Below are 24,124 nucleotides of genomic sequence, written 5' to 3' on the forward strand. Positions count from 1 at the left end.
ACGCAGGGCGTATGTCATTCCTTCAGGCAAAAAACACAATCACCCACTGATCATCAATTTCCTTGCCACAACGAACCCTGACACTACTGAGTGATTTCTGCTCTGTTAAAACCGAGGGTTCGGGGCCCCCTGTGTATCTAGCTTTCCAGAAAGCCGGATTAGGCACAGACGGGTAGAAGACAAAGTCAGCTAGCCCACCAGTCCACATTATCTTACTTTGTTTTTCTCCCTCAATGTTTGTACCAATAGACTCATTGAGTTTTGGGTGTAGATAATAGTGTTACTTATGAGTCACTTTTAAAACTTTTGATCACATAGCTACTTTGTTGCCATTGTACATTTCTGATGGTTATTTCAGACTAATGATCAAGAGTGTGGTGTAATGGTTAAAAATTGGACCAGGAGAACAAGGTTCTAAATCTCTGTTGGAATTCCTGGAGGTTCTGGGAATCGGAGGCACTGTGCTGCAGTGGTCCTGGCCGTACCTCAAGCAGGTTTCAGGAGGCACCGTTTGGGGACAGCTGCTCCTCAAAAAAGGAGCTGTTATGAGTGCCGTTCTACAAGACGCCATTCTATCCCCAATGCTTTCTAATATTTACATAAAGCCGCTGGGAACGATAATCCATAGGCATGGAGCAGGGTGTTATCAGTATACTGATGACACTCCATGCCTTCCAAAACAGCTTCAGCTAAGGAAAGCATGTCTCCTCTGAATAAATGTCAGCTGCAAACGTACCTTGTGAAGTCGGATTTGGCTGTGGTGGTCCACGCTTTAGTTACCTCCAGACTGGATTATTGCAATGCGCTCCACGTGGGGCTGCCCTTGAAGACAGCCCGGAAATTTCAATTGGTCCAACGGGCGGCAGCCAGACTATTAACTGAAGTGAATTACAGGGAGCGGTCAACCCCTCTGTTTAAGGAGCTCCACTGGCTGCCGTTTATTTTCCGGTCCCAATTCAAGGTGCAGGTTCTTACCTACAAAGCCCTGAACAGTTTGGGACCCACCTACCTGCATGACCGCATTTCCATTTACGAACTCACACGATTTCTTCGATCCTCTGGAGAGGCCCTTTTCTTGCTCCCGCTCCCTTCACAGGTGCGACTTGTGGGGACAAGGGAGAGGACCTTCTCCATGATGGCCACCCGGCTCTGGAACTCGCTCCTCAGAGATGTTAGGCAAGTCCCCACCCTGGCAGTTTTTAGGAAGAGTTTGAAAACTTGGCAGTTCCAGTGTGCTTTCCCTGATTGAATGTACAATGACCAATTCTTGCAAAATGCCCTCAGAAACACATTATTTCATCTGTTATTGCAATCAATCCCCACTTTATCTTCTGGATCCCTATCCAGATATTTGACATTGCTGTCTCACCCAGTGTTTTTAATTTTTTAATACCTTTAGAATTTGCCCGCCCACAGTGTTTGATCTCTGTGTTTTAAATGTTGTGATTTTATATTGTTGATGTGTTATTTATAATGGTTTTTGCATTGTATTTTATTTTTGTACATTTTATTGTTGTGTTCTGTTTATTCTGATGTATTGTATTGCTTGGATTGGCCTCATGTAAGCCGCCCCGAGTCCTCTTGGAGAGATAGTGGTAGGGTATAAATAAAGTGTTTATTATTATTATTATTATTATTATTATTATTATTATTATTATAGAGCTCCCAGTGGCGCAGTGGGTTAAAGCACTGAGCTGCTGAGCTTGTTGATCGAAAGGTCGCAGCTTCGATTCTGGGGAGCGGCGTGAGCTTCCGCTGTCAGGCCTAGCTTCTGAAAACCTAGCAGTTCGAAAACATGCAAATGTGAGTAGATCAATAGGTACCCCTCCGGCGGGAAGGTAACGGCGCTCCATGCAGTCATGCCGGCCACATGACCTTGGAGGTGTCTACGGACAACTCTGGCTCTTCGGCTTAGAAATGGAGATGAGCACCACACCCCAGAGTCAGACATGACTGGACTTAATGTCAGGGGACTACCTTTACCTTTACCTAAGCCGCCCCGAGTCGTCTTGGAGAGATAGTGGTAGGGTATAAATAAAGTGTATTATTATTATTATTATTATTATTATTATTATGAGGTCATGGGCTAGCCAAGAAAAAACAAATTGAAACTGAATCCAGACAAAGCAAAGGTGATTGCCATCAAGGGTCCTAATCTGGGGATAGAAGTGTGTCAACCAATTCTGGATGGAGTTACACTGCCCCTGAAAGACTGTGTTCGCAGCTTGGGAGTATTCCTGGATCTGTCCCTCCAAATGTCAGCCCAGGTAGCTACAACCATCAGGAGTGCTTACTACCAGCTTGGGCTGATACGTCAGCCATGACCCTACTAAATCTTGTCTGTTGGGGGCAAGTGTGAATGTTGCAAATGGCCATCTTGATTAGCATTTAATGGCCTTGCAGCTTTAAAGCCTGGCTGTTTCCTGCCTGGGGAGATGTTAGCTGGCTCTGATTGTTTCCTGTCTGGAATTCCCCTGCTTTCTGAGTGTTCTTCTTTATTTACTGTCCTGACTTTGGATTTTTTTTAAAAAAAAAATAATACTGGTATTGATATTGAGCAGGAATTTAGTGGCTCTCGCCCTGGAGGGTGAGAGCCCACAGACCCAACAATCAAAGGATTATCTTCTCAGAGGAATGTGAAGTTTTCCCTAAGGCTTTGGGCGCTGGGGTCACAAAGAGTGGCATTTCATATTTCATATAAGGGGTATGGAGAAGGGGGAAACATGCAAGTTAATCATATGAGGGTACATTCATATAAAGAGAAAGAGCCCATCTCCACCTCCCCCCACCCACCAAAGTCCATTGGGAATTCATAAAGCCATTTTGAGAGCCCATGGGGCTGGGGAGAGGAACAAGTTTTAAAAAGTCCAAAGGTTCATGGGGCTTGAAAAGGTAAAGTTTCCAAAAAGTTTCTAAGAGTCCTCCAGAAGGGGGAAAGCCCTATAAAAGTTCAAGAGAGTACATAAGTGTAAAGGGAGGTGGTTTCTCAGTAATAAATGTATTACCTTCTGCTATATATGAAGCATAGGGCATAAAACCTTGATTAAACATACACACTATCTGGCATGGGAAGGCTCCCTGTTGTGGTTGTTACTGTCTTTGCAAATTTGACCAAGACTTTACCCCTATTATCCAGCCTGATGTTTTTGTCCTTAGCAAAACTATAAGTTACTATTTCTTATGGGGGTGGGGGAGGTCATGTTCGACCTCAGTATGTTTGAACAAAATTTTGCAACCAGTATTAAAAAAACCTCTAGAATCAGGACAGTAAATAAAGTGGACAAAATGTCAGGAGATAATGCTTCTGCAACATGGCCACACAGGCTCAGAAAACTCACAGCCACCTATAATAATACTGGGCAAGGTGATTGAGAGGGTAGCAGCGAAGCAGTTGCAGCAATTCTGAGATGACACAGCCGGACTAGATCCCTTCCAGTCCAGCTTCCGTGTGGGGCACGGGACAGAGACCGTGCTGGTCTCCATCACGGATCACCTTCGATGCCAGCTTGACCAGGGCGGGTCAGCGCTGCTTGTGTTATTGGATCTCACAGCAGCATTTGACACAGTCGACCACAATCTTTTGACCCACCGCCTTGCTGTTGTTGGAGTCAGGGGGACAGCTTTAAACTGGCTGTCCTCCTTTCTTCACAACCGTGGAGAGCGAGTGAAGAGGGGAGGCCTGGTCTCTGAGAGGTCCCCTCTATCTTGTGGGGTTCCTCAGGGGGCCATTCTCTCCCCTCTGTTGTTTAACTTCTATATGCGACCACTTGCTCAGCTGGTTTGAGGTTTTGGGCTTGAGTGTTACCAGTACGCCAATGACACTCAGCTGGTGCTGAAGATGGAAGGCCGACCGGACTCTGTACCCGATTGTTTCCATCAGTGCCTCGAGGCCGTTACTGGATGGCTGCGTGCCAGCAGGTTGAGGGTGAACCCAGCAAAGACGGAGATCCTATGGCTGGGTCGACCAGTCAGTGGGGACATCCAGCTGCCTACCCTGGATGGCGAGGCGCTACGCCCGTCATCATTGGTAAAGAGTCTGGGAGTCCTTTTGGACCCTCTGCTGACGATGGAGGCCCAGGTCTCTGCCGTTAGCAGAACCGCTTTCTTTCATCTGTGGCAGTCTAGACGGCTGGCCCCCTACCTGTCCAGGGATGACCTAGCTACGGTGATCCAGGCCACGGTCATCTCAAGACTGGACTACTGTAGCGCCCTCTACATTGGCCTTCCTCTGTCGGTGATCCGGAAGCTCAAGTTGGTACAAAATGCAGCTGCTCGGCTTCTTGCGGGAATTCCGATGAGATGCCACATAACACCAATCTTACGGCAGCTGCATTGGTTACCAATTGAGCACTGGATCACTTTCAAAGTGATGGTACTCACCTTTAAGGCCTTGCATGGTCTGGGGCCGATGTACCTGAGGGACCGCCTCACCCCCTACCAACCCTAGAGATCCCTCCGTTCTGAGGACCAAGATCTATTGGAAATTCCCAGTGTCAAGACCTTGCGCCTAACAGCAACCAGACGCAGAGCCTTCACAGCAGTGGCACCATCACTCTGGAATACTCTGCCACCTGAAGTCTGGGACTTACCAGCTTTCCGCAGGGCATGTAAGACATACATGTTTCGACAGGCTTTTAATGTTTGATACTGCTGTGTTTCAATTGTTTTAAATTGCTTTTAAATTTTGTTAGATTTTAGCCATTCTTGTAAGCCGCTCCGAGCCCCAGGGGAGTGGCAGCATTTAAGTTCAAATAATAAATAAATAAATAATACTGATACAGAGAGGTTTTATTTCATCACAGGCCTGAGATCTAATTGCTAGACCAAGGTAAGGAGGAAAGCTGGTTAGGTTGGAAGCTTAAGCCTGAGGATGCATATTCTACACTGTAAAAATGATGCAGTTTGACACCACTCAATGCTAGGGGTCCCTGGGAGTTGTAGTTCTACAATGAAATGCAAAGATACAGAATGGAGGATGCCTGGCTCGAGAGCAGTACGTGTGAAAAAGATCTTGGAGTCCTCGTGGACAACAAGTTAAACATGAGCTGACAATGTGATGTGGCGGCAAAAAAAGCCAATGGGATTTTGGCCTGCATCAATAGGAGCATAGTGTCTAGATCTAGCTACCCCTCTAGGAGCATAGGAGCATAGTGTCTAGATCATGCTACCCCTCTATTCTGTTTTGGTTAGACCACATCTGGAATATTGTGTCCAATTCTGGGCACCACAATTCAAGAGAGATATTGACAAGCTGGAATGTGTCCAGAGGAGGGCGACTAAAATGATCAAGGGTCTGGAGAACAAGCCCTATGAGGAGCGGCTTAAGGAGCTGGGCATGTTTAGCCTGAAGAAGAGAAGGCTGAGAGGAGATATGATAGCCATGTATAAATATGTGAGAGGAAGCCATAGGGAGGAGGGAGCAAGCTTGTTTTCTGCTTCCTTGGAGACTAGAACGCGGAACAATGGCTTCAAACTACAAGAGAGGAGATTCCATCTGAACATGAGGAAGAACTTCCTGACTGTGAGAGCCGTTCAGCAGTGGAACTCTCTGCCCCGGAGTGTGGTGGAGGCTCCTTCTTTGGAAGCTTTTAAACAGAGGCTGGATGGCCATCTGTCAGGGGTGCTTTGAATGCAATATTCCTGCTTCTTGGCAGGGGGTTGGACTGGATAGCCCATGAGGTCTCTTCCAACTCTAGGATTCTATGGTATTTGTTAAAATTGTTCTTCATTTTAATTATTATATTGTTTTTAAGTGGTTTTTGCACTATAAATAAGATATGTGCAGTGTGCATAGGAATTCATTCATATATTTTTTTCAAATTATAATGGGGCCCTCCAATATTTTGAGGGACTCTGTTTGAGGACCCCGTTCTACACTGTAAAATTGATACAGTTTGACACCACTCAACGCTAGGGGTCCTGGGGGTTGTAGTTCTACAAGGCCTTGTAGCCTTGTAGCTACTGCCTCACCAAACTACAACTCCCAGGATACAGTGCAGATCAGGCATGGGCAAACTTGGGCCTTCCTGGTGCTAGGAATTGTGGGAGTTGAAGTCCAAAACACCTGGAGGGCCCAAGTCTGCCCGTGCCTGGAAGAGAGAGATGCACTCTAACCCAGCTCTGCCTCCTTCTCCCTCCCCTTCCTTCGTTTGGGCCTAGCCTTGCCATTCCCGCGAGCAGATTCGTCTCACGTTCTCACCAAGTGAACTTTCTTTTCACTCCAGAGAAAAACAAAAGGGATTAATATTCAAATGGATTTAAATAAGTGTTAAAATAAACCTGTGAATGGGGTCAAATTCCGAATATGCCTGCTCCTGGGTGTCGAAAGTGCGGTTGCCAAGGAGCCGCTTTACCCAGCGGGGCCTCCCCGCGCAGGAGCTGCCTCTCTCTCTGTTGCTGCTGCTGCTGGTTCTTCTGCTGGCCGACACTGAAAAATCAGAAGGACGAGGAGAAGAAGAAGGAGAAGAAGCTGGAGCCTGGCCGCCCTCGTCCCTCGCCTTCTCCTCTTTCTCCTCCTCCTCCATTGTCCGGGTTGGGGCCCATGGCGGCTGCCGACGCCACGCTGCAGCCGCCTCACAGCCCCCGCAGGCCTGAGGCCTAAGTCGCTTCGGGTGAGGAGGGGAGCCGGGGACGGAGGGGAAGAGGGCCTGCGGGAGGCAAAACGGGCCTCCGCCTTGGAGGGGATATTAAGGCTGGGTGGAGGATTCACGGGGTTCGGCGGTTGCGGCCTACTCTTTCTTGCCTCAGATCCACACGAGAAAGGGGGGCGCAGCCACCCTGTGCGGTTAAAACGGTTTGGCACCGCTTTAAACTGCCCCTGCTCAAGGCTGTGGAGTCTTGGGAGTTGTAGTTTGTTCCAGGCAGCAGTGTTGACTTCAGGCGCATCTATATTACAGAATGAATGCAGTTTCAGGCACACATCTATATTACAGAATTAATTCAGTTTAACTGCCACTGCTGAAGTCAGTGGGATCTTGGGAGTTGTTGTTTGTTCCTGGCAGCAGTGCTGACTTCAGGCACACATCTATATTACAGAATTAATGCGGTTTGGCACCGCTTTAACTGCCCCAGCTCAAAGCTAGGGAGTCCAGGGAGTTGTAGTTTGTTCCTGGCAGCAGTACTGATTTAAGGCACATCTATATTACAGAATGAATGCAGTTTGGCGCCGCTTTAACTGCCCTGGCTCAAGGAAGTGGCATCCTGGAAGTTGTGGTTTGTTCTTGGCAGCAGTGCTGACTTCAGGCACACATCTATGTTACAGAATGAATGCAGTTTGGCACTGCTTTAACTGCCCTGGCTCAATGAAGTGGGATCTTGGGAGTTGTAGTTTGTTCCTGGCAGCAGTGCTGACTTCAGGCACACATCTATATTACAGAATTAATGCAGTTTGGCGCCGCTTTAACTGCCCTGGCTCAAGGAAGTGGGATCCTGGGAGTTGTAGTTTGTTCCTGACAGCAGTGCTGACTTCAGGTACACATCTATATTACAGAATGAATGCGGTTTGGCGCCGCTTTAACTGTCACTGCTCAAGTCAGTGGGATCTTGGGAGTTGTAGTTTGTTCCTGGCAGCAGTGCTGACTTCAGGCGCATCTATATTACAGAATGAATGCAGTTTCAGGCACACATCTATATTACAGAATTAATTCAGTTTAACTGCCCCTGCTCAAGTCAATGGGATCTTGGGAGTTGTAGTTTGTTCCTGGCAGCAGTGCTGACTTCAGACACACATCTATGTTCCAGAATGAATGCAGTTTGGCACCGCTTTAACTGCCCTGGCCCAAGGCTAGGGAGTCCAGGGAGTTGTAGTGTGTTCCTGGCAGCAGTACTAATTTAAGGCGCATCTATATTACAGAATTAATTCAATTTAATTGCCACTGCTCAAGTCATTGGGATCTTGGGAGTTGTAGTTTGTTCCTGGCAGCAGTGCTGACTTCAGGCACATATATATTACAGAATGAATGCAGTTTCAGGCACACATCTATATTACAGAATTAATTCAATTTAACTGCCACTGCTCAAGTCAGTGGGATCTTGGGAGTTGCTGTTTGTTCCTGGCAACAGTGCTGACTTCAGGCATACATCTATGTTACAGAATGAATGGAGTTTCGCACCACTTTAACTGCCCCAGCTCAAAGCTAGGGAGTCCAGGGAGTTGAAGTTTGTCCCTGGCAACAGTGCAGACTTCAAGCGCACCTATATTAAAGAATGAATGCAGTTTGGCGCAGCTTTAACTGCCACTGCTCAAGGCTATGACATCCTGGGAGTTGTAGTTTGTTCCTGGCAGCAGTGTTGACTTCAGGCACACATCTATATTACAGAATGAATGCAGTTTGGCATTGCTTTAACTGCCCTGGCTCAAGGCTGTGGGATCCTGGAAGTTGTAGTTTGTTTCTGGCAGCAGTGCTGACCTCAGGCGCATCTATATTACAGAATGAATGCAGCTTGGCACTGCTTTAACTGCCACTGCTCAAGGCTATGGCATCCTGGGAGTTGTAGTTTGTTCCTGCCAGCCGTGCTGACATCAGGTACACATCTATATTACAGAATGAATGCAGTTTGGCACTGCTTTAACTGCCCTGGCTTAAGGCTGTGGGATCCTGTGAGTTGTAGTTTGGTGAGGGCCCAGCCAAGAAGACTAAAGACCTTGTGAAACTACAGCTGGGAGGACCCTACTGCCTTGAGTTGAAGTGGTGTCAAGTGGCCACTCATTCTGCAGAACAATGGGGAATGGAGCCAGAGAGAATAGAGACTGAGGGTGGCATCTGTAATGTTGAATTAGTTGTTTGACACCACTTTCATTGCCCTGGCTAAATGCTAGAGAAGCATGGGAGCTGTTCATTTACAACAGGCATCAGTTAGAAATTGTGGGAGTTGAAGTCCAAAACACCTGGAGAGCCCAAGTTTGCCATGCCTCGTTTACAAGGTCTTCTGTTTTCTCTGCCAAAGAGAGCTGATTCCTCAAAAAACTACAAATCCCATGATTGCATAGCATTGAGCCACAGCAGTTAAAGGGGTCCCAAACTGCATTCATTCTACTATGTTTAGATCAGTCCACCAACTGTTAGGAACTGTGGGAGTTGGAGGGCTGAAGTTTGCCCAGGCCTGGTATAGAGGAAGGGGTGGCTTGATAGTCCTGCCATCCCTCCTTCACCCCAATTGGTTGCCCAGTATGTAGGAGGCATGTGTGTCAGAATTAAAGTTGATACTGCTTTAACTGTCATGGCTCAGTGTGGTAGAATCCTGGGAGTTCTAAGTTTACAAGATCTTTAGCTTTCTATGCCTCACCAAATCCTACAATTCCATAGAGCTTTGCAAAGTCTTTTTATCCCTGTCTGCCAAAGAGGGAAGCAGCCTCACTCCATGACAGGAGCCATGGTGGTTAGAGCAGTGCCAAATTGCATCCAATCTACATTGTACACATGCCCCTGCTCCATTCTCCTTCTTTCCTGCAAAAGTAGAGGGGTGGCTCACGAGGCGATATTTGGGCAGGGTAACTTGGCAGCTTATTGCCACCTGCTCTCCGGGCACAAAGTCAAGTGAGGTCTGTGAGTGTAGAATGAACCTTGCTGGATTGTAGCCTGATATTTAGTTCCCAGGTCCTGTCCTTCCTTGCCTTTCCTACTTCCTGTGTAAACAGAAGGTGAAGGCTGCGGCGTGAGATGCGGGTGCCATCTGTTATGCCTTTTATAGCAGCCACCACAACATGAGATGTCCTCTGAGTGAGGGAATTCAGTGAGGTACCTTCCCTGACATTCCTATTAAACCCCATGATCGTTGTTAATTGCAAGAAGAGAGTTTCCATCTAAACATTAGGAAGGTCTTTCTGACAGTAAGAATGGTTCAGTAGTGGAATATGCTCCCTCATAGAGCGGTGGGTTCTCCTTCTCTGGAGGCTTTTAAGCAGATGCTGGATGGCCATCTGTCGGGAATGCTCTGATTGTATGTACCTGCATGGCAGAATAGAGTTGGGCTGGATGCCCCTTGGGGTCTCATTCAATTGTATTATTCTGTGATTCATTTTCACCGTCCTTCATGTGCCACATAGCTGGTGCCACATCCCCTAAGTTGACTTGCTATTTTCAGTGTGGTGGAAGATGCTAATACAGTGGTTCTCAACCTGTGGGTCCCCAGATGTTTTGGCCTACAACTCCCAGGAATCCCAGCCAGTTTACCAGCTGTAAGGATTTCTGGGAGTTGAAGGCCAAAAACATCTGGGGACCCCAGGTTGAGAACCACTGTGCTAATATATCGCCACGGCAAAGTCTAATTTAGCTGCCTTTAGTTGACTTCAGTACATGGAAACAAGGGGTATAACAATCTTGTTCTTTGCCTCAGCCAGCAAAATAAATTGATCTTATCCTAAGTACTGTAGCATTATACTAGCAAGGAGTGGTAGTATGTTGCTTGACATCTCTCTGGCATCTCCTTTCTCCACTCTCCTCTGATTTCTGTTCGCTGCACAACCTAGGCATGCTATGGAGATGGGAGAAGCACTGTGTGATTTATGGGCAGCCTGACAGACGCCCACCTTCTTCCTTGATTGTACCAACAGCTTTAAGGCGAACCGCAAATGTGTGATGAGGAAAGTAGTATGGAGCTTGCACAAAGCCTACTGTAGCTCTCCTATGTTTTACAACTTACCCAAGCAAGAAAGTGTCACAAAGCTGTGTAGGAGTTAGCATAAGTCAAGAGTACCATGGGTAGATTTGATGGCAGGTACCAAATTAGGACATTGCAACAAAACTAGCACCTTAAAGACGACTTTTACAGTCAACCCTCTACATTTGTGGATTTGACTTTTGCATATTTGATTATTTATAGAATTGATTAAAATGTTCTCTGTAGGACTCTCTAGATCCTCCAAGTATGGCAAGTCAACCTCTGCCAGAAGTTCATTATAGTTATAGATGATAGTCATGTTGAAGGACCTACAGATCCCTAAAGAACCTACATCTCTAAAACTTTCTAGGTCTACCAGCAGAAGTTGACTATAGAGTTATGCTTGATGACTTAGAGTTTCCTCAAAAAGAGTTCTCTCAGGTTCAATATGGCATTCTTATTTTGCAGTCCCCGGTAGCGCAATGAGTTAAAACCTTGTGCTGGCAAGGACTGCTGACCACTAGGTCAGCGGTTCAAATCTGGGGAGAGCTCCCTTTGTCAGGTCCAGCTCCCCATATGGGGACATGAGAGAAGCCTCCCACAGAATGGTAAAAACATCCAAAACACCTGGGCGTCCCTTGAGCAACATTCTTGCAGACTGCCAATTCTCTCATAGCAGAATCGACTTGCAGTTTCTCAAGTCGCTGCTGACACAAATTTTTTTTTGCAGTTTTTCACTTTTATGGCGGTATTGTGTCCTTAACCCCAGCATTTTGATGTACATTTTGTGCACATTATTCTACAGCATCAAATTATTTTATTAACATATTTCGATATGCTCTTTATTTATTTTATTTTATTTTATTTTATTTCAAACATTTCTATCCCACCCTTCTCAATCCCTCAAGGGAGGGCTCAGGGCAACTTAAAATGGCAACAATTCGATGCCATCACATACAAAAACACAATTAGGTTAAAATCAATTTAAAACATTACTATCAACCATATTGCCATATCCGAGTCCGATTCAGCAACCAATGACCCAGTCCAAAACCTGTTCATAGTCCATTCTAAAACATTGTAATTGAGGTCAAGCCTGTTACCCAAATGCCTGGTCCCAAAACCATATTTTGAATTTCTTCCTAAAGGAAAGGAGGGATGGAGGTGACCTTCCACAGGTGGGGGGCCACCACCGAGAAGGCCCTATCTCTCGTCCCCGCCAAACACGTTTGTAAAGAAGGCGGGATCGAGAGCAGTGCCTCCCCGGACAATTTCAAACTCTGAAGCGGGACGTACAGGGAGATACCTTTAACTTTCCCCCTCCAGTTCCCGACACTTACTGGTTCTTCTGCAGTGAGAAAGTTAATGTGTGATTAGCACATACAAGAGCTAGTGGATTGCACATAGCAACCTTGGGTCTTCTTTCCCATAGAGTCTGATTCCTGTAGTGATATGGAGCTCAGTGCCAAATGAGTTGCCTAACCATACTCTGCCTAAATTGTGGTTCCCTCTGCTGCATATGGTAGTGACATGCCACAGGATGACAGAAGCAGTATGACAGGCTTAGCATGAACAAAAAATGGCAATGAACTGTGTTCTTCTATTTCCCTTTACCGTAGTCCTGTTTCTTCTTGGAAATAGTACCTTGCCATTTGTTGCATAGCCACGGGAACCAGAGAGTCATCCAGTAGGGGCACTGAGGTCTGCCCTCTCTTTGTTGGAGTTTGCTGTACACCTTGGGGACAAGATCTGATGAGGGAGATAGTGTGCGGGCTTTGCATGAGCAGTAGATTGTCATCTCTCCTCTGAGATCCATCATTTCTGGTCTGATCAGCAAGTTCCAAAGAGGTAAAAAATGAGTGCGATGTGATTAGCCTGATCTTCCTTCCTTAGCTGCTCTTCCTTCTGCACTGGAAAATGAGAAGCAAGATTGGCATCTTATAGCAATAAGCTGGCATCTTCTTCTGTCTGTTCTGTGGTAAGAATTGTTTGACCCTCTAGATATTGCTAAACTCCATTTCCCAGCATTCCTCACCATTGCATATGTTGGTTAGGGCTTCTGGAATTGCAGTTCAAAAACCTTGGGGTGAGTGTTCAGTTTTCACTGTGGTTGTGTCACTTCTCCTTAAATGTCTGTTCCCTACACAGCTAATGGGGTTCTGTGGGGTGGAGTAATGAGAAGGGACAAGGCTTGCTTTCTGTTGCTTTAGAGTCTGGGATACAGAGCACAAGCTACACAAAAAGATATTCCATCTAAACATCAGGCAGGACTTTCTCCTGGTAATTGCAGTTCAACAGGAATACTTCGAGGGAGTGTGGTGGGGACTCCTCTGGAAATTTTTAAATAGATGCTGGATGTCATATCTGTCAGAAGGACTTCAATTATGTATTTCTTTGTTGCAGGGAGTTGAACTGGATGGCCCTTGTGGCCTATTCCAGCTCTAGGATTGTATGAATATTATTGTGTATAAGAGAGTTATGGGCAAGCCTTCCACTTTTCTTCCCACCCCACCCTCTTTAGATTTGCAATGCTACCTCTCTGGGATGAAGAAAGCATGTGGATAGCATGAACAATATGTGGTGTGGGTAGCCTTCTATAGTATGATCAGAGGAATAGGGGGTCAAGGAAAGGGCTTATGTAGTTCATGGAATTGAAACAGTCCTTCAGGCACCTGGATCCTGTGCTTTAAAAGTGAGAAGCAATACCTTTGACACATACCTGGAAATTGACATGTACAATCCAAAGACTCATGAGTTATGTTTAATTTGATCAGTCCAGCTGCTTTATTTCCAAGCAGTAGAACTTTCTGAGACGTCTCCAAGGCCAGCTCTGTGTGAAATACATTGTAGTGCACATAGGGATGTTAGCAGACCATGCATAGATATGACCATGCCACAATCAATAAGAGAGGAGTTTAATGGTTAATCAAGGTGGGGCTAATATTCCCAAACAGAAATACTTGCCCATCTTGACTTGATCGCTATTGCTGTTACACACAGAGCAGTTGCTGTGGTGTGCCATGCAGTGATCCGAACATATAAGTGTGAAGGTTCCCTTTTGAGAGAGCTTTCAGTTTGCATTAGATGGAATAGAAGGGGAGGATGGCGATGGAATAAATGCCATGAAATCACAAAGATAGCAGTTTTTTTTAAAAGGGTTTTAAAAAAAAAAGAAGAAGAAGAAGAAGAAAGGCATATGAAGAAGCAAGGTAAAAGCCAAATGCTCTTCTGGTCCCTGTTCTTGCTTCAAAAGCTTTTTTGTAGGCAGTACATTGTGAGCAAGAGATAGCTTTAAAGAACTATCCTCCTGCTTCTCTCTTATACTGTCCCTGTCATCTGCTTTTCTGGTTGCATTATTCAACAGTGCGCCAGAAGAGAGAAGATGGGACTAATGCCTGTTTAAAAACAAAATAAGGATTCTTCCACAATGTTGTGCAGCCACCTCTGATGTGTTGCCTAGGCTGACTCTGTTGTTTTTGCTATTTGGGATTGGTATATTATCTTTGTAGTGTCAGTTGTATTAAATCATTTGAAGAGGAGAAATAGATTCTGTTATAACAAACCAGTAATCTGGTGTTTCAGTCCTGTGTTCCTCCATCACCATTCATGTGTAAAATGATCTGAGGAATAAATTACTAGGTGTGGGTGGTGTGGTAACCTTCGTATCCCCATTCTCTGAATTTCTTCTTTCCTACAGACCCAAGAGACACCATGGGGGTAGACTTTGATGTGAAGACATTCTGTCATAACCTGCGGGCCACCAAGCCTCCCTACGAATGTCCTGTCGACACCTGCCGCAAGATCTACAAGAGCTACAGTGGCATTGAGTACCACCTATACCACTACGACCATGACAACCCACCGCCACCACAGAATACTCCTCTGCGCAAGCACAAGAAGAAAGGCAGGCACGGGCGTGTGGCCAACAAACAATCACCCAGCCCTTCCGAGACTTCTCAGTCACCGGGCCGTGAAGTCATGACCTATGCACAGGCCCAGCGCATGGTGGAGGTGGACTTGCATGGCCGGGTTCATCGGATCAGCATCTTTGACAACCTGGATGTTGTCTCGGAGGATGATGAGGCTCCCGAGGAGGCTCCGGAGAACAACAGCAACAAAGAGAACACGGAAACGCCCTCAGTGGCCCCCAAAGCTGGCAAACACAAGAACAAGGAGAAGCGCAAGGACTCCAATCACCACCACCACCACAGTGCCTCAGCTGGCAACACGCCCAAGCTTCCAGAGGCTGTGTACCGTGAGCTGGACCAGGACACGCCTGATGCACCGCCTCGCCCCACCTCCTATTACAGGTATCGGCCATGAGGGAAATCCAGGGTTCGGAATGGTTTTTTTTCTACTTCTTCCTTTTCCTCCTCTTTTTCCTTCTCCTCCTTCTCCTTTTTCTCCTTGTTCTCCTTCTTCCTCCTCCTCATCCTCTTCGTCCTCCTTTTTCTGGGATTAATAAGACAACATGAATGGGATCCATGCTGGCTTGGAATTTCAGGGAGCTGAAATAAACAGAAACTCTTCCAAATTCTGAAATATATCTGTGTAGACTCAGGTAATTTTGTGGTGTGATTTAACTTGCTGTGTTTTGAATTTGGAGAACGGTTCCTGAGGATAGTGTTTTAAGTGTGTGTTTGTATCTATACTTCCTTCCCATGGAGACTCTGGTACTCCCATCTAGTTCCAGTTTGGTTATTGTGATAATAACCACAACTACAATTTGGTGTTTGCAGTATCTACCTATCTGTTAAATAAAACGAAGACATGATTGAAAACATTATCACCTTGGGAAGGGAACGTGTTGTGATATTTTCATCCATGACTACAAATTCTTTTAGCAGCAGGTACAAGAGAAAAGAAAATAGTGTTGGTTGCTAACTCCATCTCTGTCTCTCATTCCCCTTGACTTGTGTAGCTTTGTGTCTTAAAAGTCGCCTGTTAACCTTTGGTGATCCTTTGAATTTATTGGGTTTTCTTGGACATAGAATACTTAAAGGAGATTGTACTAGTTCCTTCCTCTGAAATATAGCCTACAGTATCTGGTATTAGATACTGTACAGTATCTGGTATACAGTATTAGAGTTGGGCGCAAATCATTGTGAAAAACATTGTAGTGAAAAAAATTGTAGTTGTAATTTTCAAAAACAGAAAAGGGAAGAGAGAGATGAAAAGACAAGTGAAATGAACTCACAGAGAAAATATTTTCCAAAAGAGTTAAGTCCACAAAATACCTGAGGCAGGGGGATCTGTGGCGTCTTTTTCTATCCCCAGCAGAAGAAGCCTCCTCCATTTTTTTCTTGGAAAGTTCCCTCCTCCTGAGACGAGCCTTAGAACTCGCTTTCCCAGTGACACTAGCATAGGGTGGCTATTGAAAGTTCCTCTTGGAGCATGATGGGAGTTGAAGTTTTCTTTCTCTCTCTGTGTTTCTCAGCCAATCAAAAGCCTGGTGGTGTCCATGCTCTGATTGGCTGAGAATGGAAACTACTGGCAACTACAATTCCCAGAACACTCTCGTGCAGTTGCCTTATTTTTAAAAATGATATGCTTAAAACTTAAAACAATTCTTTAAAAAATCAGTAGATTGGTGAATTGTTTTGAAATTTGGCAGGCCTGCAGTTATAAATGGGGGTCCACAACTAAGGTAAGTTTTATGTAGATAGGACTTAAAAAGGCTTTTGGTTGGAGTCAACAAGAAATGTTTTTAATAGTGCATTCTTCCTGGTGCGTTTGTGGTCCCCAGCAATTGCAAAAGGAAATGCAGCAGTGATTGGCATCCCCTTTGGCTGTCCAATCTCTCTGTGTCTAGCATAAAGATCAGGTCTCCTTGGCTAATGCTCGGTCCATGCCAGCTATGTTTAACTTTCCCCATCCTCTCTTACCTCCAAGATACATTGAGAAGTCAGCAGAAGAGCTGGATGAAGAAGTTGAATATGATATGGATGAGGAAGATTATATCTGGCTGGACATTATGAATGAGCGCCGGAAGACGGAAGGGGTCAGCCCTATTCCACAGGAGATCTTTGAGTACCTGATGGACCGTCTGGAAAAGGAGTCCTACTTTGAGAGCCACAACAAGGGAGACCCCAACGCCTTGGTGGATGAGGATGCCGTCTGCTGCATCTGCAATGACGGGGAATGTCAGAATAGCAACGTCATTCTCTTCTGCGATATGTGCAACCTGGCAGTGCATCAGGAGTGCTATGGTGTCCCCTACATCCCAGAGGGCCAGTGGCTGTGCCGTCGCTGCCTGCAGTCGCCTTCCCGGGCTGTGGACTGTGCCCTTTGCCCAAACAAAGGAGGTGCTTTCAAACAGACAGATGATGGGCGGTGGGCTCATGTGGTGTGCGCCCTCTGGATTCCAGAGGTCTGCTTTGCCAACACAGTCTTCCTGGAACCCATTGACAGCATAGAGCATATCCCACCAGCCCGTTGGAAATTGACCTGCTATATTTGCAAGCAGCGAGGTTCGGGGGCCTGTATCCAGTGCCACAAAGCTAACTGCTACACTGCCTTCCATGTTACCTGCGCTCAGCAGGCTGGGTTGTACATGAAAATGGAGCCCGTCCGGGAGACAGGGGCCAATGGCACCTCCTTCAGCGTCCGCAAGACAGCGTACTGTGACATCCACACACCGCCCGGCTCCATGCGACGCCTGCCTGCCCTCTCCCACAGTGAAGGGGAGGAAGAGGAGGAGGAAGAGGAGGAGGATGGGAAAGGGTGGAGCTCAGAGAAGGTGAAAAAGGCCAAGGCAAAGTCCCGGATCAAGATGAAGAAGGCAAGGAAGATCCTGGCAGAGAAAAGAGCGGCTGCCCCAGTGGTGTCGGTACCCTGCATTCCTCCCCACAGGTAAGTTGAGATCTTTCCTCCATCTCCACATTTTTATTTGATATGGAGCCTCCGGTGGCGCAATGGGTTAAACACTTGTGCCAGCAGGACTGCTGACTGAAAGGTTACCGGTTTGAACACGGGGAGCGGGGTAAGCTCCCGTCTGTCCACTCCAGCTTCTCATGCGGGGACATGAGAGAAGCCTCCCACAGGATGGTAAAACATCTGGGCGTCCCCTTGGCAATGGTCATGCAATTCTCTCACACCAGAAGCAACTTGCAGTTTCTCAAGTCACTCCTGACACGGAAAAAAAAAATCTGATATGCCTGGGAAGGAAAACTAAGGACAGTTACATGGTTGCAGAGATAAAATTTTCAGAACCTGGAAAATGTCTTGGGTTGAACAAGAGCTCATAAGGCTACAACTCTCAAATGTGCATATTGTCATTTATGCTAGTTGGGAGGATTCTGAGAGTTAAGGTAAAAAAATAGAAAATCTCTTCCAAACTCCAAGCTTCCCCTCCTATCACCTTTGTAGTAATGAGGTTTGCAATTAAGAGTATTCAAGTAAGATATAATGTCCTATTTGTTTGCTGCATTAGTATCCTGTCTTCTTCCAGAGAACGTGGTGGAGTTATGCCATAACTTATAGGGCAAAGTGAATTAAGAGAGAAATTGGCCCATGCAAGGTACACTTCACAGTTGTGTGGAGTTTCCTTCTGGGCTTAGCACTGTACCATAGCACCCATGTTTAAGCCATGGCACTCATATTTCTAGGTGATAGTTCATGTTCATTATTATTGTGTTCACACAAGAAGGGCTGTAGCCGGGGGGGGGGGGGGAGGACTTAGAGGTTAAATCCCCCCCGCAATGTTTCCAGTTGAAAAACAAAACCTGGTTTACACATGAATTTTAACTGGTTAACCTAATTCCCATGCTAAGTCTATGAGAAGCAAAAATTAAACAAGTTCCTCCACAACTACAAGCACTATCTCAAGCTAATTGTGACAATTTATTCACACTGTCATTAGTTTCTCAAGTTGCTCCTTAAACGAAAAAAAACTTGCAGCAATAGCCAATAGAGTGGAAGCAACCAAGTTGGCCCATCCATATCTGGCAGGCAAAGCCTAGAACAGGGGTCCTCAAACTAAGGCCCAGGGGCAGGATACGGCCCTCCAAGGTTATTTATCCAGCCCTTGCTCAGGGTCAACCTGTCTGAAACTTCCTGAAAGCACACAACAGCAACAACAATCCTATCTCATCAGCCAAAAGCAGGCCCACACTTCCCACCAAAATACTAATAAGTTTATATTTGTTTCAATTGTTTTTTCATTTTAATTATTGTAATGTTTTAAAATGTTTTTTGCACTACAAATAAGATAAGTGCAGGATGCATAGAAATTAATTCATTTTTTTTCAAATTATAATCCAGCCTTCCAACAGTTTGAGGGATTGTGACCTGGTCCTCTGTTTAAAAAGTTTGAGGACCCCTGGCCTAAAACATGGGGGGGAGGGATTTGAAGGCCCTCATGAAGGAGACCAGACTTGGTGGGGGTGGTTGACGGGTGGAGCTGCAGGCTATTTAATACACACAGATTAAAAATAAATCTTCATTATATTACTTATATTAATTATGGTGACTATCCTGGTGGTGTCTTTTAGGGCTGTGCTTTCGTCTTATGCCAAGCTTCATCCATTTGGGGGATTGAAATCCCAAAAAAATTCCATAAGAAAATTTTAAGTTTAAATACACGCTAAGATGTTTCCAGGTATATAACAACTGTGTTATATACATTAATTTCTCCTAAATTATCACGTCATTTTGAATAATTAGGTACCAGATTAAAGGTATTTTATGTTGTTTCTAAAATATTGATAATATGTATGGGCATTTAAATTATTTTGTGTTATGGAACTACTCTTTGTCATTCACTAAAAGAAAAAGTTTCAACCCTCGCCTCCCCTCTCTCTATATATATATATTGCTACATCCCTGCCACAAGCATAATTTCAGAAGGCCTACATGCTCTGGTTTCAAGATGGGAGGCTCAGGATGTGCACAAATCAGGGCAGAATAACATTTTGGGAACAGATTGGAGTGGGTTTCCATATCGGTTTATTAATATTGTCTTGAGATAACATCTTAAGAGCTTATGCTACCAACTACTTTTTCTCCATCCCAGAGATGGTTCAACATAATAATAATAATAATAATAATAATAATAATAATAAATGAAAAAACATGCCTTTGCACATTGATTAAGTATGGCTTTGAAAGAAAGAGTTCGGCAGTAAGACTAAGGCTACTTCCTATAGTACCTAAATATAAATATCATGTTGCATTTGGCTTAACCTTACAATATTATGTCTTATGCTCAGCAGCAAATATGCCAGGTTAAATATTTCTTTTCAAAATATTAAGTTTTATTTCCTACAGTGAGTTGTTTCCACAGTCCTGGCAGTTGAGGGCAGGAAATCAGCCCTGTAGTGAGGATTTCCTCTTAAGATGCTGCCACATCCCCAGGGGAAGGCCATTAACTTCTTGTCCTCCTTGTGAATTTCCCATCCCCGTGTAGCTTGGCTGCGTATGTAAACATAATACAAAACTAGCTTGGAGATTGGAAACCCTTTTTCTCCACTGTTTTCACATTCATAGTCGATGAAATATAACCTTACAGAGCTTTGATAGTGTCATATTTTAGTTTCTGCAAGCAGAGATTCAACTTATTGCTTGTGAAACCGGGATTCACAAACATGGTCACAGTAATTTTGTTCTTTTAAGTTACAGATGCCTTTAAGCAGTTTTTTCTCCTTAAGCTAAATTCATTACCTGTGACTGAGAGGGTGGATTTAAGAAAGTTTAGGTTTGCTAACATATCTTAGCATATCCCAAGCTGAAGAACTCTGACTCTTCAGAATGAGTGCCCTATGGGACTAGAAGTGTTCTGTATTTCATATATTTTTCAAATTTTAAAATATTTGCTTATATATAGTGAGATATCTTGGAGATGGGACCTGTCCAAACATAAAATTCATATATGTTTCATATACCCCTTATGCACATAGCCCGAGGGTGATTTTGTGCACGATATTTCTCATAAGCCTAGGATGGGAAATACAGCAGCTACTGTTAAATTTCAAAATAAAAATAGATACCAATAAAATTACATTGAGCCATCAGTAGGTTAAATGTTTTTGAATATTTACTGTATTTCAAAGAAAAACAGTAAACTAGCTCTGTAAGTGGAAAAGTAGGGTAAACAAAACCAATATGGTATCAACAATAACATAATAATAATAATAATAATAATAATAATAATAATAATAATATTTTTAAAAACTTGATTTGTATCCCACCCTATCTCCCCATAGGGAATCAGGCCGGCTTCCATTATAGTAACAGGCAAACATTCAATACCTATATAAACAATGCAGAGCTAAATATAGATCTATAATTATGTTTAATGTTGAGTAGAATGGTTTTAACTGTATTTTTATGAATGTATGGCAGCAAATTTGCTAATTCTGTGAGCCGCCTTGAGTCGCCGTAAGGCTGAAAAAGGCAGGCTACAAATGCCATAAATAAATAAATATATGGCACTAATTTCACATATGCATTTCCCCCTGAAATGTTTGCAAATCCTCTCTCTATATATGCATTTTTCTCCATGTACTTGCAGACATGTGAGGGGAAAATTCATTTATAAAATTATACACACACACACACACACACACATACAGATATACGGATATATAGGTATCTCTATATATTTATCTATATCTATATAGGATTTTCAGAGACTTGCAAACATGTGTGGGGAGATTCATGTATAAAAATAATGTATACATGTAGATACAGATATACAGGTACATGGAAATCTATATGTATATAGGATTTGCAAAGACCTGCAAACTCATAAGGGGAAAATTCATATATAAAATTAGTGTGTACAGATATTTATTTATTTATTTATTTCACTTATACCCCGCCCTTCTCACCCCGAGGGGGACTCAGGGCGGCTTACAGGGAAGGCACAATTAGATGCCCAAATCACACAACAAGTAATCCAAAAATAGATAGATAGATAGATAGATGGATACAGATATAGATATATAGATACATAGGGATTGCAAAGGCTTACAGGGGAAAGGGAACAAAAATGCACATATAAAGTTAATACAAAAAAGCCAGGAAATTGGGCAGGCTTGAAAGAGAGCCATACAAACAAAGAGAACATGAAATATATCTCCTTTCCCTCCTTCTCTCCCTTTTGACTGGAAAAGAAATCATACTGTTAAGGGAGATAAGAGGAGGGAGAAATATATCATATATTGCAAGGTTACTTACTTGTCCATCTGCCAGCTTACCCGAAGGCCTGGTCCCACATCCAGGTTTTTAGCTTCCTTCTGAAAGCAAGGAGGGATGTTGATGACCTAATCTCCCCCGGGAGTGCATTCCACAGGTGAGGGGCCACCACCGAGAAGGCCCTCGTAGTCCGAGGATGATGGTCCTCCAAGAGTGGTAACCTGCGGGTGGATCCGTAGGTGGCTGTGGAGCCCTATTCTTGATCTGCATCTTCTCCCACAGTGAGGGCATTGGTTTCCAGGTGGGAGGCGGTCCCGGTCGGGATTGACTTGGCAAGCAATGACCTTCAGGCTCCGCTGCCCAGCCTTGACCCCATTATAATCCAAGGGAGGCTTTTTCAGCTGAAAAAAAGGGCTGAAAAACTCCACTTATCTTTAAGTATATAAATATTTAAGAATATAAGAACTGCTATATAGAATTTGGTGAAATCACTTATTTTGTCTACAGCTTCCCAAATTCTCCAAACAACATGGCTTCTTATGCTGGGCTATGTGGTCTAATCGTCTGACAACTGGTATAAGGCAATTTTCTATTTCCCTTATAAACACAGAGCCTGTTATCTTTAGATTATAATTCCCACAAATGGCTGAGCATGTTGACAAGAGGGAATCTGGGCCCAACGTCTTACATTTCTTGTGAGGTGGTATAGCTGACCTCATTCCTTCTTCCCTCTAGGCTCAGTAAGATTACCAACCGCTTGACCATGCAAAGGAAGAGCCAGTTCATGCAGAGGCTGCACAGCTACTGGACCCTGAAGAGGCAGTCCCGCAATGGTGTTCCCTTGCTACGCCGGCTCCAGACTCACCTGCAGTCACACAGGAATTGTGAGCAAAGTCGGCCAGCTCCTCCTCCGCCTGTGTCCAAGACTGAGCAGGTATGACCTCATTTGCATTTAAATGAGTTGGGGAAGAGCAAGGAGGGTTCACTAGGAGACTGTGGCCAAGAGGCAGGGTTCAACATGGCCTATCTGCTTTATTGGGTGGACTGAAGGAGCATGATATTGTTTTCCTTCATGGTGAGGTCTGATGATGAGGGCCCCAGTCTTGACTTTCACCATGAATGGAGGGAGGCATTCCATGGATTTCTTCTGGTTAAAACCGCACATCAGCCCAAGGTTAGACCCCAAGAACCTGCTTTGCATGCAGAAGGCCTGAAGTTCAGCCTTGGCACCTTCTCTTAAGGGTTTCTGGAGAGGGAACACCTCTTCTGCTCAAAGAGTTTGCTGCCAGGCAGAGTAGATAGCCCCAGACAGGGTGCTTGACTCTTTTTAAAGCAGCTCCTCATATCCTCCTTCTTCCTGGAGGGAGAAGGAAAACAGAGCTTGGAAACATTCATTTTTTTGGACTACAACTTACAAACTCTCCCTTAGTCGTGTTGTCTTTGGGAATTCTGGGAGTTATAGCCTCAAAAAGGAACATTTCTGTGGAGGGCACTTGTTCTCCCTTTGCAAATCCTCCAAAGTGCCTCCCCTCCTGCCCTCTCATCCTGCCCTGCCTCATTCTGGCATTTGCCACCACCCTTCCCATCCTTGGCTCCAACTTTGGCAAGATTGCTGCTGCTCTGCTTTAAGCAGTGGTGGCCAGGCAGGGGAAAAAAATAAGGCCCCTTCCTCTCATAGACTCTGATGTTCCTGCAGCGAGATAACACAGAGGATAAGAACTGGGCCCTGAAAGAGCAGCTGAAATCCTGGCAGCGCCTCCGCCACGACCTGGAACGAGCGCGCTTGCTGGTGGAATTAATTCGGAAACGGGAGAAGCTCAAGAGAGAGACGGTAACCTCACTGGGAAAGGGGGATGAGGGGGGAGGCACAGGAAGGGGCGGGTAGGTTGTTCCTCTGAGTATCGAGAAGAGGAACATGGAGGTCTCAGAGTGGAAGGGCAGGGGGAAAGGACTGGAGCTTAAATGGCAGCTGAATGCCATGGTGAAGGGGCGGGGGCACACCAGATTTCCTGAGGTGAATTGAGAGAGGTGGAATTACCCTATCTGTGCAAGTTTGCAAGGAAAAGAGAAGTCTTTGAGGGGAGTCCAGGTTCCCCTGAGTAAGAAATACCTTGTTGCAGCAGCTCCCAGGGCTGCGTTTTGACAACCAAACAAAGCCAGAGCAGGATTGTGCAGATGCAGCTCCGTTTCCTAGAATTGTGGTTTTCAGACCATGCCTTTGTAATTCTTTTGAAGCACATTAGCCTTTCCAAATATGTTAGTTTATTATTATCTTCTCTGACAACACAACCGTTTCAGAGGAGGGTTGGCCCCTTTACGGATATGTACTCACTTCACATGGAATAAAAGCACACTGGCACCGTAGGCGACCCTAAAATGTTCCAGCAGA

General features: G+C 44.9%; 1 protein-coding gene across 5 annotated transcripts in view; it reads left to right on the plus strand.

Annotated features, from left to right (window-relative positions):
• The first annotated feature begins 6,343 nt into the window (after positions 1 to 6,343).
• The window catches only part of BRPF1 (bromodomain and PHD finger containing 1), a 39,746-nt gene continuing 21,965 nt past the window's right edge, over positions 6,344 to 24,124 (plus strand). For 3 of the 5 annotated variants that reach the window (XM_067463413.1, XM_067463416.1, XM_067463415.1), the window contains exons 1-5: positions 6,344 to 6,611; positions 14,297 to 14,909; positions 16,492 to 17,451; positions 22,471 to 22,669; positions 23,414 to 23,566. In XM_067463413.1, coding sequence (XP_067319514.1) covers positions 14,311 to 14,909; positions 16,492 to 17,451; positions 22,471 to 22,669; positions 23,414 to 23,566 — 1,911 coding nt within the window. In that variant the 5' untranslated portion in view covers positions 6,344 to 6,611; positions 14,297 to 14,310. The remainder of the gene's footprint in view (positions 6,612 to 14,296; positions 14,910 to 16,491; positions 17,452 to 22,470; positions 22,670 to 23,413; positions 23,567 to 24,124) is intronic. The other 2 variants (XM_067463414.1, XM_067463417.1) reach the window with 2 other exon arrangements.

The sequence above is a fragment of the Anolis sagrei genome, chromosome 2 (assembly GCF_037176765.1).
Source record: "Anolis sagrei isolate rAnoSag1 chromosome 2, rAnoSag1.mat, whole genome shotgun sequence".
In the NCBI taxonomy this organism is placed as follows: domain Eukaryota; kingdom Metazoa; phylum Chordata; class Lepidosauria; order Squamata; family Dactyloidae; genus Anolis; species Anolis sagrei.